Source organism: Danio rerio, chromosome 1 (genome assembly GCF_049306965.1).
Source record: "Danio rerio strain Tuebingen ecotype United States chromosome 1, GRCz12tu, whole genome shotgun sequence".
Taxonomy (NCBI): domain Eukaryota; kingdom Metazoa; phylum Chordata; class Actinopteri; order Cypriniformes; family Danionidae; genus Danio; species Danio rerio.
The window spans coordinates 47269667-47283808 of NC_133176.1; the positions used below are offsets into that span (position 1 = coordinate 47269667).

At 37.1% G+C, this 14142-nt stretch overlaps 1 protein-coding gene across 1 annotated transcript; it reads right to left on the bottom strand.

Moving 5' to 3' along the window:
- Window positions 1–521: 521 nt before the first annotated feature.
- si:ch73-109d9.1 lies at window positions 522–14116 on the bottom strand. Its single transcript, XM_021476923.3, has 7 exons — window positions 13984–14116; window positions 13250–13616; window positions 10575–11140; window positions 5009–5086; window positions 4841–4930; window positions 4647–4751; window positions 522–637 (listed from the first exon to the last, which is right to left on the bottom strand). Exons 2-7 carry the CDS (start codon window positions 13560–13562, stop codon window positions 548–550), a joined length of 1242 nt encoding a protein of 413 aa, XP_021332598.1. The 5' UTR covers window positions 13563–13616; window positions 13984–14116; the 3' UTR covers window positions 522–547.
- Window positions 14117–14142: the final 26 nt, after the last annotated feature.

Consider the following 14142-nt stretch of genomic DNA (forward strand, 5'->3'; position numbering starts at 1 on the left):
GAACACAAATGAAGATATTTCAAAGAAAGCTAGAAGGGAAGCCCTTAATCATCGACTTATTCATTCATTTTCTTTTTAGATTAGACCCTTTATTAATCAGGGGCCACCACAGCGGAACGAACTGCCAACTTATCCAGCATATGTTTTACACAGCGGATGCCCTTCCAGCCACAACCCAGCACTGGAAAACACCCACACTCTTGCACTCAGACACACACATGACCAATTTAGCAAACTCATTTCACCTATAGCGCTTGTCTTTGGACTGCACCCCACGAACATGGGAAGAACATTCAAACTCCACACAGAAATGTCAACAGACCCAGCCGGGGCTCGAACCAGGGACCTTTCTTTCTCTGAGAAAGAACATTTTTATTTTTGCGTGAACTATCCCTTTAATGGCTCCATTCTTGTGATAGTTTAGCTTCCAAAATATAGTTTATATTTTAGGTTAGATAGTTTAGTTAACAAAATATGTTTGAGTGTGTATTGATGAGAGAAAATAAACTGCACACATGAAACAATGTTACACAGAACTAAATTTTATTCACAACTTCACATTTTGAACATCACCTCTTTGAAGCTGTATAAGATATCTCTGGCCCATAGGTAAAAGATTTCGCTCCAAAGCAGATTCCTGCAGCAAAAAACAGAACATTTCAAATAATGATTCACAAGTTTAACCTTTTCAACTCTCAATATGAAATACAGCAATAAACCTAATACAGCCAATAATGCTTTTAATACGCTATATAGTAATCAACAGCACAGTGTGGGCAAAAGATAAAGTAACATGACAAGAGTAAAAGATGGACCTTTTTATCTGAAAGAAATATGATCGAAAACTTCATATCGCAGCACTAAGGACAATTGCCAAATAGTCAAATATGCTGGTGACAGTTTTTTATCCTTGTTAACAAATACAGACAGCGATAATCATAATAAGTTTTTTAAGTGGTGCAAAGCAGCTGAACTACAACTGAACATTTCACACAACTTTCACAAAAAAAGAAAGAGATGGTAATTAACTTTAGAAAAACCTCAGAGGTGAAACCGGTGTATTTTGGAAAACAAGTTGAAAAGGGTACAGGAATATAAGTACCTTGGTACAATCTTTGATACCAGATTAAAGTTCTAGCAGAACTCAGAAACTGTTGCTAAAAAAGTGTATCAGAGATTGTTTGTTCTTAGGAAACTGAACTCCTTCTGTGTAGATAAAAAACATATACTGAGAACTTTTTATACAACCTATATTGAGAGTATATCAAGCTTTTCCTTTTATGCTGGTTCTCCTCACTTTTCGTTGCGATTCAAAACTTAATCAAGACTTGCGCCAAGATTATTTGTTTCTCTCTGCGCAGTCTAGCAGAGTCACATAAACCGCAAATGCTAAAAAAACCTCAAACATTTACATTTAGTCATTTAGTAGACGCTTTTATCCAAAGCGACTTACAAATGAGGACAAGGAAGCATTTTACACAACTATAAGAGCAACAATGAATAAGTTCTGTAGGCAAGTTTCAGGTATGTAAAGAAAGTGTAAGAAGCAAAACATTAGTCATTATTTTTATTTTTTTAAAGTGTGATAGGAGATGATTCCCATCCTCTGAAGCCTTTTTTTGTTCTCTTGCCCTCTGGAAGAAGGTTTAGAAGCATCAGATGCTCTTCTAACAAATATAAATTCACCTTTGTTCCTGAGGTAATAAAGCTTTACAACATTACATTTTAGCAAGTTTAAAATGTTTAATATATGGGTCTTTCCTATGTTTTCAGTACTATTTATGAAGTTATTATGAAGCATGCTAGATTGTGTTTTTTAATACTTTTTTGTGAGTGATTTGTTTTTTTTAATGTGTTTGTTGTATCATGAAATGCTACTACCCTAATCTAATTGCCAGTGGTGGGATTAATAAAGTTGTTAAATTTAAACTTTGAAGTAGCTTATTTTGCCCACTATGTCTGACTTATAAGTAAAACCAGTTTCACAACAGCAGATTTTCAGTCAGTTGCTTTACATATGAAAGAATCGGGTGTTAAAAGGCCCAATGACTGGACTCCTTAATGGCCCTATTGACTTTAAAACAAATTCCAGCATGTTGAAGCGTTGATCAAGCACCCTTTGTTTTAATTGAGAGAGAAACCATCTGTCTTGATTGAAAGTATGCAACTGTTTGTAGTTGAAAGGCTTTTCTATGTCTGTAGACGTCACTTATAATGCCTATAGTACCCGAGACTGGATTTATTTGATCAAAAATGCAACAGAAACAGTAATATTGTGAAATATTGCAATTGAAACTAATGGTTTCCGTTTCAATGCATTGTAAATGGTCTTTTTTGTCTGTGATGTCAAAGCTGAATGTTCAGCAACATTATACTTCAGAGTCACACGGTCCTTCAGAAATCATTCTAAGATGATTATATGATGCACAATCATATTAATCCTTAAATGATCAAAGTTGAGAACATTTTGGTGCTTAATATTCTGTGCAATCGCTCTTCATTTTATCTTACCAACTCCAACTTTTGAATGGTAATATATATGATGTAGGAATTAGTGGATCTAACCAATTACATGAAGTATTTTCCAACACCACAACTTCTATTACAACTTTGAAGGATTTATAAAAACTGTATGTATCTGCTTTTTTTTAATACTGTGAGTATGAAGTGCTGTGTGAGGTCTTAAAACTCATTTTTAATATCACTACTAGAGAGAGACAGCCTTTAAATTCAGGTTTAAACTAAAGAGTTTCGGTTTTGATGGCCATTTTTTTCCTTTCCATGTGATTAATACAAGCAAAATACAAAATGACAAGCAACTTATGTAAATTGATTACTTTATGGTAAACACATGAAATTCCCTACAATTTTAAGGATTGAACAGTTATCTGGTTCAATTAGCGTCACAGATTGCAACCTAACAGCTCTGTAGACTTTTGCATTTGCCAAGAGTATGCCATACGGACAAATAATAATATGGATTTGCCTATGTGTATTAAAAACGTTGCCTAAATACTTTATGTAGTCATTTTTTGTTTGTCTTCCTTTGTGTTCAACAGATGAAAGAAACTCTACAAGTGGAGGACGAGTAAAATAAATGATGGTTACAGGGTTTACAGGGTTTCTACCAAGTGTGCCGCAAGCCTACGTTTGAGTGAAGGTTTCGGCCGTTAGATCGCCCCCTGGGGGCTGGCTGCAGTACAAGTCATAAAGCCCGCCTCCTCCGTGTTAATGAAGGAGACTTGAGCCCAAATAAAAAAAATATTACACTTGCAATAAAATCTCCCGAAAGATAGTTCTGGTGGATTAAGGCACTGGTTATTGTGCTGAAATAGGTGCAGATCTTTATTTTTGTAAACAGTTTGTTTTTAGCAGTAATTTAATGCTGGGCGTGTCATCATGATTGACAGCTGTGATTGACAGTTTCTCAAAGCGCGGCGTCTGAGCTTCGGCAGGAGACTGAAGTAGACTGAAATGTTATTATTCGATTTCTGTGTTATTTTACGATGACAAAATGAGTTCAGAAGTAAACTATAGTTTCTGACATACATGATCCTGGTGGAACACTGTTTATTCGCTAAGTTCAGGGCTTTTTTCGGGCTTTATTAGTTTGCTGATACACGCCTAGCCACCCAGATAGCAAAACACAGTTCCGGCTAGATTCTCGCCTGCCGGAGACTTATCTCTTAGAGCTCAGACTGACTAATGTTACCTCTGCTGGAGCTACTCCGGATGCCTGGACTCACTACCCAATTCCAGCCCGAGTCAATCGAGCCAGATGCGGCGGCCGAGCGAGCAGGCGCTGCCGCATGCGAGCCGGAATCAGCCCGCGACGCCGCGAGTAAGTTATGCGCTGCGGCCTGGAGCTGGCGCGATTGAATATATAAAACCCTCATATTTGTTAACGTTATTACATCCATTTGTGTTGATATGACAGCAAACGCATGCTGAGAAGTTTGGGGGGCGTAGTTGATTTTACATAAAGCGTTTGATTGGAAGCTCGACTCAGCTCATTTTCGCGGCTCCTCCTCTGGCTCCATCAGAAAATCCTTCTGCGCATGTCTGGCTCCAATTTCAGCAGTCTTTTGCGACAGTTTGTGCCCGTCAAGCAGGCGTTTTGCCCTCAAGGCGTTCAATGGGAAAAAGGGCTGTCGCGTCGTCCATATTTTTTACAGTCATTGGTTTCTACAGGTTTCATCAAGTCAAATTTAAGACTTTTTAAGAATGAATTAAATTTCAGACTTACACAAGGCTAAATGCTAAAAATTTTAAGTTAAAGCCTTAAAAAAACATTTTAAAAAACTATTGTTATTGTAAGGAAGATAATTAAACTATATTAATAAGTAAATAGAGTTAATAAATAAACATTTCTTAAAAATGCTTTTGAAATATATTGTTAGTGATTGGATGGGTGTTGGATATAGCTTTATATGGACAAAGGAAAATTAATACCCGTTTAAAAAAATGTAAGACCTACTACACAATATTTCAGTGGATTTAAAACCTTTTAAAGCCAATTTTTTTTTTTTAAATTTAAGACATGTTAAGGCTTTTTAAGACCCTGAAGATACCCTGCTTTAATCTAGTTCTGTTATGTTAAACATTGTCAAAAAGTAGATTTCAAATGATGTGATTAATCATCTAACCTTTGCTCTTCTTCGAAGGTAATCCCTGCGGTTGTGTAGCATCTTAGTACATCGTACAATCAGCTCTGCCTCCCGGCCATAAAACTGCGGCAGTTTAGATATAATCTTTGCAAGAAAGAAGAAACAAATACATGCCAAATTACTCTCTGCAAGCAAGCCTTTATTCGTATATTTTAAAAAGAAGAAGTCCAAACCTTTGCTGTAATCGGGCTCCAATCAATGTTCCTGCTATAGGAGGCCTTCTGCCACACCTGAAACTGAGTCAGGACCTCTCTGGCCACCACCTGTATAAGAAACACACAAGTAATTGGTAATTTGACAATCATTTAACAGCTTACAAATGAATTTAAATTCATGCTTACACTGAATGTTCTCTGCTTGTTTATGGGTTGTGAATTTCCCTGTTCAGTTGAAGAATGTTCTGCAAACCTTTGGCCAATCTACAGTAAAACATACAAAACAACAAGTTAGTAAACTGCAGTTCTGTGTGGCACATTTTAACATAAATTTGGGCGCATTTATTGATAATGTAACATTCTTATTCATGTTTCGTGGTTAAGACTCACTGCCTTGCATTAAAATATGCCTTTAAATTAAATCACAGTTGATTTTTAGTTTACGTATGCTATCTTAAGTGTGTGGTCTGCTTGTTTATTATGATAACACTTGAAATATGAAGTCTGAAACAAAGAAAGTGTTCACTTAAGAGCCAATTCACATTGCATTAACAGGTGGTTACCAGTTGCAACAGACACTGTGTAAGGTTTTGTTGGCATTATTGACCAATATCGACTTTAGTCAGGTCATGATATGTGTGAGAAGTGACTTATTAAGATTAGTCTGTGATTTGGCCTTAAGATTGTTTTATAGGAAGTGCTGAAAGTTTGTCTGAATGTCTGCAGTCTTGGATTAGTTTACAAAGTCAGAATGAACGATAAAAATAAATTAAATTGTGAATAATTTTAAGACTCTTCTGCTTTTGTTGGGAAAAAGTACACAAATCCATCAGATAATGACCTGTGTACGAAGGGGTTAATAGTTGTCCAGTCACTTCAGGACAGGAAGGCATCAACAATCTCAGAAATCTGGTGCAAATGAGCTGGAGGTCTTGCAATGTCCAACATCTGTGTTCATCAAAGGATGCTTGAAGATTGAACGGAAGACTGAGGTGAAGGAAACCAAGCATTTGGACTAATTGGAGCACTTTTTGTTATCAGGAACTGGAAATAGACATACTACCAACCGTTATGTCTGATGGTTCATTTACTTTTTCCAACAAAATGCGCCATGCAAGTTGAAAAAAGGGATGCAGGGTACCTTTTGTTTTTAGGAATTCTAAAAAGCAAAAAAAAAATCCATAAACATCCAAAAACAAAGTGCTGCATACAGCATTTTTACTGTTGTTGAAGAGAATACAACAAATACATAATCTATAACAGCTCTTATACGTACATTGATAATACAACAGCAAAATAGTTCATTTTGGAGTAAATCGTTACCAAATTTTAATTTACAGATGTAATAGTGTGTTCACACTTGGCAAGTTTGGTTTGATAAAAACCTGAATCTGTTATTGACGTTCACTTGAATAAGAGTGAATGCTGCCATCTAAGGACATGTCCACATGTACACGGGTATTTTTATAAACAGAGTCTTCCCAGCTTTAAAAAAAAAAAAAAAAAAAACATCTATCCACATGAAAATGCACTGTGAAGCATGTTAAGTTTATGCCAAACCAACAGAGGGCGATGATGAGAGATGAGAGTTTTATGCTGGGTTCACACCAAACAGGGAATTAAGACGTAGTGGGCAAAGAGAGGCCTCATGAAACATTAAGAGAGTCGAAGCAAATGTGTCGAAGCTTCGAAACGTTTCGAAACCCGTCTCTACACCAAGTGGTCATTTTAGGTATTGCTCTGGAACAGGTTTAGTAAAAGACAGTTCAGCAAATTTAGGAATTAAACTTCATGCTGTAAAGTCGAGGTTTCAAGTGATTTAGTGGAGCAGTGAGAGTTCTAACAATGCAGAGATAAAGGGTTAGAATCCAGGTTGATGCAGCTATAGATGTTCTGTTTTGTAATGTGTTTTGTTTTAACATTGGTCTGAGATCCGAATGAACACTTTATGGATAAATATGTCTTGTTTTAGTCATGAAAAGTTACATCATTAAAATACATCAAGTCATAATTTAAGAGTGTTTGTACAAGTCAGGATTTGAGCTCAGGTCATTTGCAGCGCAGTTCCTCTGTGCACACGCGCAGTTCACTAGGCTACATGAGGCAGTTTTTTTTCGACCATGTCAGTCAAACGCAAATTCAACATGTCTCGAAACGCTTCTGAAATGACCGATGCTTTAAATAGCTTTAGTCACTTGACCTGGTGTTTTGAAACACTTATGTCACGTGACCTGAGTGTTTCGAATCACTTTAGTCATGTGATCTGTGTTTCGCATCATGCTTCGGTACAGTGTTTCGGAACACTTGTTCTTCAGGATCTCGCCACTGTGTCAAAATGTCAGTTTCACTTTAGCCATCCCTAGAATTAAGTATTTTTTCAAGTAAATTGCATACAAGCAAATGCAAACATGAGAACAAAGGTGGAATACCATCCAGCGATTAAACAATGCGGAATATGCAATATGTTTGTTGCAAACGTGCGAAATTAGCTCCTTCCACATTTAGTGTGAACCCAACAGTGTTGGCTGAGCAGAAAGGATAAAACAGTTTGCACACTGACGTCATAAGGGGAAAACTCAGATTGTGTCAATTTCAGTCACCCAATATTCCATTTTCATGAAGGCAAAGAGCGAAACTATGCAAAAAAAATAAAAAGTAAGTTTTTGAAAATACCCATGTTTGTGTGGACAGGATCTAAACCATGGTGCGCACCAAATAAGCAGATTGAGACCTGCTGAGAAAGAGATGGTTCACAGTTCACTTCCAACAAGACATTGAAATAAACCAAACAGGAGGTGTGGCTATAAAAAGGACAGAATGCACACATAGGGCTGAACAATTAATCATAAATTAAATCGCAAAGCTGGGATTGCTATGCACATCTTGCCAGTAATGCACAATTTTCTGTAGTAAATCTGCTTCAAAGGCCAGAGGGCGCTCTAACGCAAAACTAAAAAAACCCACAAAGAAGAAACCCAGGAAATTGCAGTTGCTGAAAAACAGAAGATTCTACTACTTTCAGTGGTTCAATGAGACTAATTAGCACATGATAATAATCTCACGAAGTGAGTTGCGATATTTTGTTATTCGGTGATATATATTGCGACATAAATACAATTTCACCAGATGACTTAATATCTCTATTTGGAAAGAATTGATCATTTTAGTTGATTGATTGGGATGATTCTGTAGGTGCATCTGAATAAAACCTACAAGCATCGAAAAATACAATAAAGAAAAAAATACAAATGAAATAAACTGTTTGTGTTGTTTTCATTCAGGTACAGTAATTGAATATTAAAATGTAAAATAATACTGCATAGTATTCGTTGTATGAATAATTCAATAAAGTTAATCATTATTATGGTTAAAATTGGTAAAATTTTTTATGCCTGAATGCTTTTATCATTCTCATACAGTCAGGCCTCAAAAACACATGGAAATTATGAATTATAATCCTACAATGCCATGTCCTGCGATGTGACTTATTGCGATTGCTCACGTTGCGATATCAACTCTGAAATGATATATTGTGCAGCCCCGCAATCAACTGAAGATATAAAGTGAGTTTGGAGTAAAATCAAGTTATTAAATGGGGTATTTTCACATGTTTTCAGATGTAGCTGCAACACAGAGTCATACTCAACCGAGAAGCTACACAAACATTCGTCATTATCACAAGACGATTATCTCAATTTTCTTATTTTCAGATTAAATCAACTTTTGAACGCAATTTATTTGAGTAGCTTGTAAGTGAACAACAACTCTGTGTAGTAAATACTCCTACATATGAAATCACGTGCTGGAGATTTAGGAGAGCAAGTTTTACTGACAACATGCGCATGAAAATCATCTTCGATTAATCCTCCAGCCCTACTTTCAAGTAGGGTTGGGTGATAACAACCAATTTGCCATCGTACGATGTCTAATGTGAAACACCGCGATGGACGATGGCATCATCATCATAGGCATAGGTGAATTCATTATTTATGAATAATTAATTCATAATGAATTATTTATTTGTAGCCTACCGTTTTAACCACCTGACCTGCATGGTCTTTGTTTAACCCATAAACAAATCATAAATAAGTAAAGTTACACACAAATTACCACCTGTCAATTGCTTTTTCACGGTACTCTGGCATGAATGAGCAGTGTGATTTGTTTCATTCTGATGGCATTGACAAACTTGGTCGGTAAAAAAGGTGCACAAGCAACCAACAGTATCTGAGGTTTTCACTAAAATTACTAAGTACAAGCGTGAAAGCGAAAGATTGAAGCAGTGTACTGACGCTGTGACACGTTACCTGACAGACCGAAGAGTCGTTGGATACAGACAAGATTAACTAAATATCACGTTTAACAATTATAGTGAGACGCAGTCAGCATCAGCATCGTGTTCTCTATCGGCCATCGGTCGTCTATCAGACCCAACCCTACTTTCAAAAATGCCAATTGTTTCTCATTATAATCACAATGTTGCCTGTTAAAGATCAATAAAAGAGTCGGAAATGCCTGCAGCAGATCTTAATTTGTGTGTAATATGTTTCAGGCACAGTTTTTATCTTCTTATACTGTTATTATAAGCTCTTCATGAGGTCTCAACTGATTTAAACACCATGAGACGTATGCAAATAAAACAAAGCATCGTTTTGGATGTTCAGTAATTCATGTCATGAAAAAAATGGTTATTATTCATTTAGTATTTTTAGGTTGGGGTTAGTGTGAACGCCAAGCAAACAAACCAAAAGAATCAGACGACAAGTGTGAACACACCCTTAAACTACACAGAAACCAAGGTCTCCTTGTCTATCTGTACTGCAAAGCTACAGCTTAAAGATTCCATGCATAACAATTTGTCCAGGTCCTATTCAGTCGCTTAGTTGTCTGTAAGGTGTCCTCTGTTGGCTTCTTGACTTCTAACAGTGCAGACCGTTTATAATACGTAAACATAAATCAGACTGCATTGGGAAAACATGAGTGGAAATGAGAAATACACTTATTTCCCTGTTCTTCCGTGGACTTTCAGTAAATGACTCTTCATTTGCCTGGGATTCAGAAAGGTCTTTGTACAATGGGGGCAATTGTAAGACATCCCGGCGTGACTGTGGCGTCTGAGGTGAACCCGCAGGTTGGTGGCTCGATTGAATCGCATCCCGCATTGAGAGCAGCTGAAGAGCTTCTCGCGAGTGTGGATGTTCTGGTGCTGCCTGAAGTTGCTCATCCGAGCGAAGGCCTTGCCGCAGTGCGGACAGACGTGAGGTCGCTCCCCTGAGTGGTTTCGCTGGTGAACCTTGAGCTCGAAGTTGTACGCGAACGTCTGATTGCACTGCGAGCAGCTCAGAGGCTTCTTGCCCTTGTGGATGAGCACATGAGCTTTCAGATCACAAGCTCTCAGAAAGGTTTTTCCACACTGGGTGCACTGGTGGGTTCTGTCTGCATGGATCTGCTCAGGCGTCCCATGTTTGTCCTGGGAGAAACGCTTTGGGTATTTTACACGGCCGACTGCTTTCTCGCCTGGACAAACATCATCGCGAGTATAGCGGACCGAACTCTCTGAACCAGCATAGCTTTGTCCGTTTTCCGGTTGGACAAATGAATGTGCCCTCTCTGGTATGCTAGACAGCATCAGCTCTGATGTGCATAAATGACTATGTTGTGCCCTAATACCTTGATGTAGCAGTGAATAAGGTGTGAAATATGAGGTGGCATCTGGCATGTCGAGAGAGTTTAGACCTGGAAAGCTTTCTACCTGTATCTCCTCCTGATCACAAGATCCTCTGAGCTCTGCCTGACCGGGATCGGCCATTTCATCTTCGTCTCTGTTGATGCTGTCCCACACCGGAACCATCTCCTCCTCTTCTTTGACAGGTAGGAGATCCAGCTGGATTTCTGATTTTACTCGTCCATTTGGTGACGATAACGGCGAGTCCTTGTGCACATCCTGGGAAGGAGGACTTTGCAGCAGTCCCGAGTGATCTGAGTGCATCTCCTTGTCAAGAGTGAAGTCTTTTTCGGGTTGTTCTCGGGGTTTGAAGTCACTAGTGGACTCGCTCTGAAGGACAGAACTGCCTAGAAGCCTCTGCAGGAAATCCTGTGGAACTTGTGCATTGGAGTGAGGTGCGATGATCTCTTTTGTTTTTTGCCTATGTGTGTCGCTCTTCTCTTTCGAGTGTGTGTTTGTAGTAGTTGTTGTTGTTGTTGTTGTTTGTTTGTTAGACTCCAGGCGTTGTCTGGTGCTCCACATTTCTTCAGTCAGTGCAGACGGATTGGCGGATTGTTCTCTCAGACTTAGGCCTAGACAAAGGGTGTCTGCTCCTGCATTGGAAAAATGTTTAAATAATTTAGGAACAGCACTAAAAATATTCAAACATACACATGACGTTATTAACAGGGCATAATCCATAAATATAGGACTACGATCATTTAAAGAATGCAACAATGAAATCTGACAGACAGATGTTTATAGTTAAAAAACGCCTTTTATAAACTATGGGACATGGGTTATTCGGTTTATACTTTGATTATTTATATTATTATTTTTTAAATATTTAATAATATTAATCAGAAATTCTGAAATATTTAAGTATTCAGATTTTTTTTTTTTTTTGCATTTTGCTATAAAAAATATTTTTTATATTACATTCTTTAGTTGATTAATAATAGAATTCAATTTTAAATATCTATATTTGAAATAAAACATATATATTTTAAAAGTTAATAATACATTTTAATTTAATACATATAGATATGCGCTATGGTTCAGTTTACAATTTTAGAAGCACTGTAACCAATATATACAGTTCAACTGAGAATCATTAACCCCCTTTGAAATTATTTATTTTTTATATTTCCCAAATGATGTTTAACAGAGCAAGGAAATTTTTACAGTATATCTGATAATGTTTTTTCTTCTGGAGAAAGTTTTCTTTGTTTTATTTTGCTTAGAATAAAACCAATTTTAATTTTTTAAAATCCATTTCAAGGACAAAATTATTAGCCCCTTTAAGATATATATACTTTTTCTCGATGGTCTACAGAACCAACCATAATTATACAATAAATTGCCCAATTACCCTAACCTGCCTAGTTAACCTAATTAACCTAGTTAAACCTTTAAATGTCACTTTAAGCTGTATAGAAGTGTCTTGAAAGAAATCTAGTCAAATATTATTTACTATCATCATGGCAAAGATAAAATACATCAGTTATTAGAAATGAGTTATTAAAACTATTATATTTAGAAATGTGCTGAAGAAATCTTCTCTCTGTTAAACAAAAATAAATGGGGAAAAAATAAACAGGGGGGCTAATTGGCTATTGTATGTATATATAGTATACTGTATATATACAAATGTAATATTTGTCAATATTCTTAAATATTCTTACAAATTTTTAGGTTATTAGTTAATTTAAATCTTACGTTGTGTTTGTTGTTTTTTTTATTTGTCAAATTTTGTTATGTGCTTTTGAGTTTCCTAAATTTGTTTGGTAACTAATAATATTTGTTTGTTTATTTATTGCCACATCAGCACCTTATGTCTACAATTAATCATAATATATAAAATGGCTACAATTCATAATAATACATACAATTAAAATGAGTTTTACAAATAATATATAAAATTACAATGAATCATATTTTTTGTTTGTTTATTGCCACATCAGCTAATAGTGGCTGGCTACAATTATTATTAATAATAATAATTATCTAAAAATAATCATCAAAAACAGTTATTAACAACTAGACTTAAGCCCTACAATGCTGGGATATCCTTCAGCTCTTCCAAACCCGTGCCATCCCAAAGAGTATTAATACTATATTAATAATCAATAATAATGCAATTGCCACATTAGCACCTTCTGGCTACAATTAATCATAATAATATAAAAAAATGGCGACAATTATGATTCATACAATTACATGAAAAAAAATACAAATAATACGTAAAATTATAATGAATAATATTTGTTTGTTTTTTTGATTGATTTATTGTCACATCTGCAGTTTGTGGATATTATTACTACTATTATTATTATTAATAATAATAATAACAACAATAACAATAATACATATATTAAAGTAATAAACAAAAATAAACGTTATTAACAGCCAGTCTTAAGCTCTAGATCAGGGGTCACCAAACTTGCTCCTGGAGGGCCGGTGTCCTGCAGATTTTAACTCCAACCCTAATCAAACACACCTGAACAAGCTAATTAAGGTCTTACTAGGTATACTTGAAACATCCAGGCAGGTGTGTTGAGGCAAGTTGGAGCTAAACCCTGCAGGGACACCGGGCCTCCAGGACCGAGATTGGTGACCCCTGCTTTAGATGATGGGATATTCTTCAGCTCTTCCTAACCCACACAATGACCTGTAGTATGGCAAATACATTTTATCAGTTTTCAGCCCTGTCTGTAACTCACCCTGAGCGGTTTCGACAGTCTGGCTCTCGTCTCTGCTGCTGGAGTCTCCTGTCCGGCCACAATCCGGACACTGTGTCCTCCTGCCCCGCTCCCTCTCCTTCTCCCATTCCCGCTCCCTCTCCTTCTCCCTCAGCTTACTCTCGGACAGCTGCAGCCTCAGTTTCAGCACCTCCACCTCCTGCTTATGGTGACCCACTTCCTCCAGGAAACTGTCCTCCACCAGCCGTGTGATCTCGAACATGGCGGACTTCAGGACGGTCTCCATCACCACCGACAGCTGCGACTGGAATGTGAGGAAAAGGGCTTCAGTCATCGTCCCGGCGCCTCGAGATGACACCTTGAGGGAGAAACGATGAAAGCAACCGCCCTGAAACGCAGAAATACACAGTCTAAACACTGAGGTATCAGTGCCCTCATTAACAAACATCAAACACTTGCTAGGAAAAACAGATATTTCCAGAACACCATTCCTGTCACCAGGTGGGCGTTTTGTTTGTTGTGGTTTTTACAGCCACGTGCACTACATAACAAACCAATTATGAGTTATTACGCTAATATAATCATGTAATTAGTGATATATCTATAACGTTGCATGTCTATGTTTATATGTTCTTTTGTTCTACAAAAATAAGCTCGCAACCTCTCTTCGGGCCTTTAATGTAACGTTACAGAGTAAAACAATGAAACTGGACGCTGATTACGAACATGCGTTGTGTTATTCAGATGGTAAATACCTTGTTGATATGATCCTCGTGAAGAGGATTTCTTGGAAGAAATCCGCAAAATGATGCGAGTATAGACGTTATTAGTGGAGTAATCTGATCGTTAGGTTGACAGTCCTCCTCGGCGGATGCAGAAAATGTAGGTGGTTTTTCTATATTACTGCCATCCGG

Bases quoted from the DNA above. Each gene is read 5' to 3' on its own strand.
- si:ch73-109d9.1 (XM_021476923.3), bottom strand. From the start codon at position 13,562: ATGACTGAAGCCCTTTTCCTCACATTCCAGTCGCAGCTGTCGGTGGTG. The intron at 11,141-13,249 runs GTGAGTTACAGA...TTTCCAATGCAG, and splicing joins GACTGTCGAAACCGCTCAGG to GAGCAGACACCCTTTGTCTA. The intron at 4,931-5,008 runs GTAAGCATGAAT...TTTCTTATACAG, and splicing joins ACAAGCAGAGAACATTCAGT to GTGGTGGCCAGAGAGGTCCT.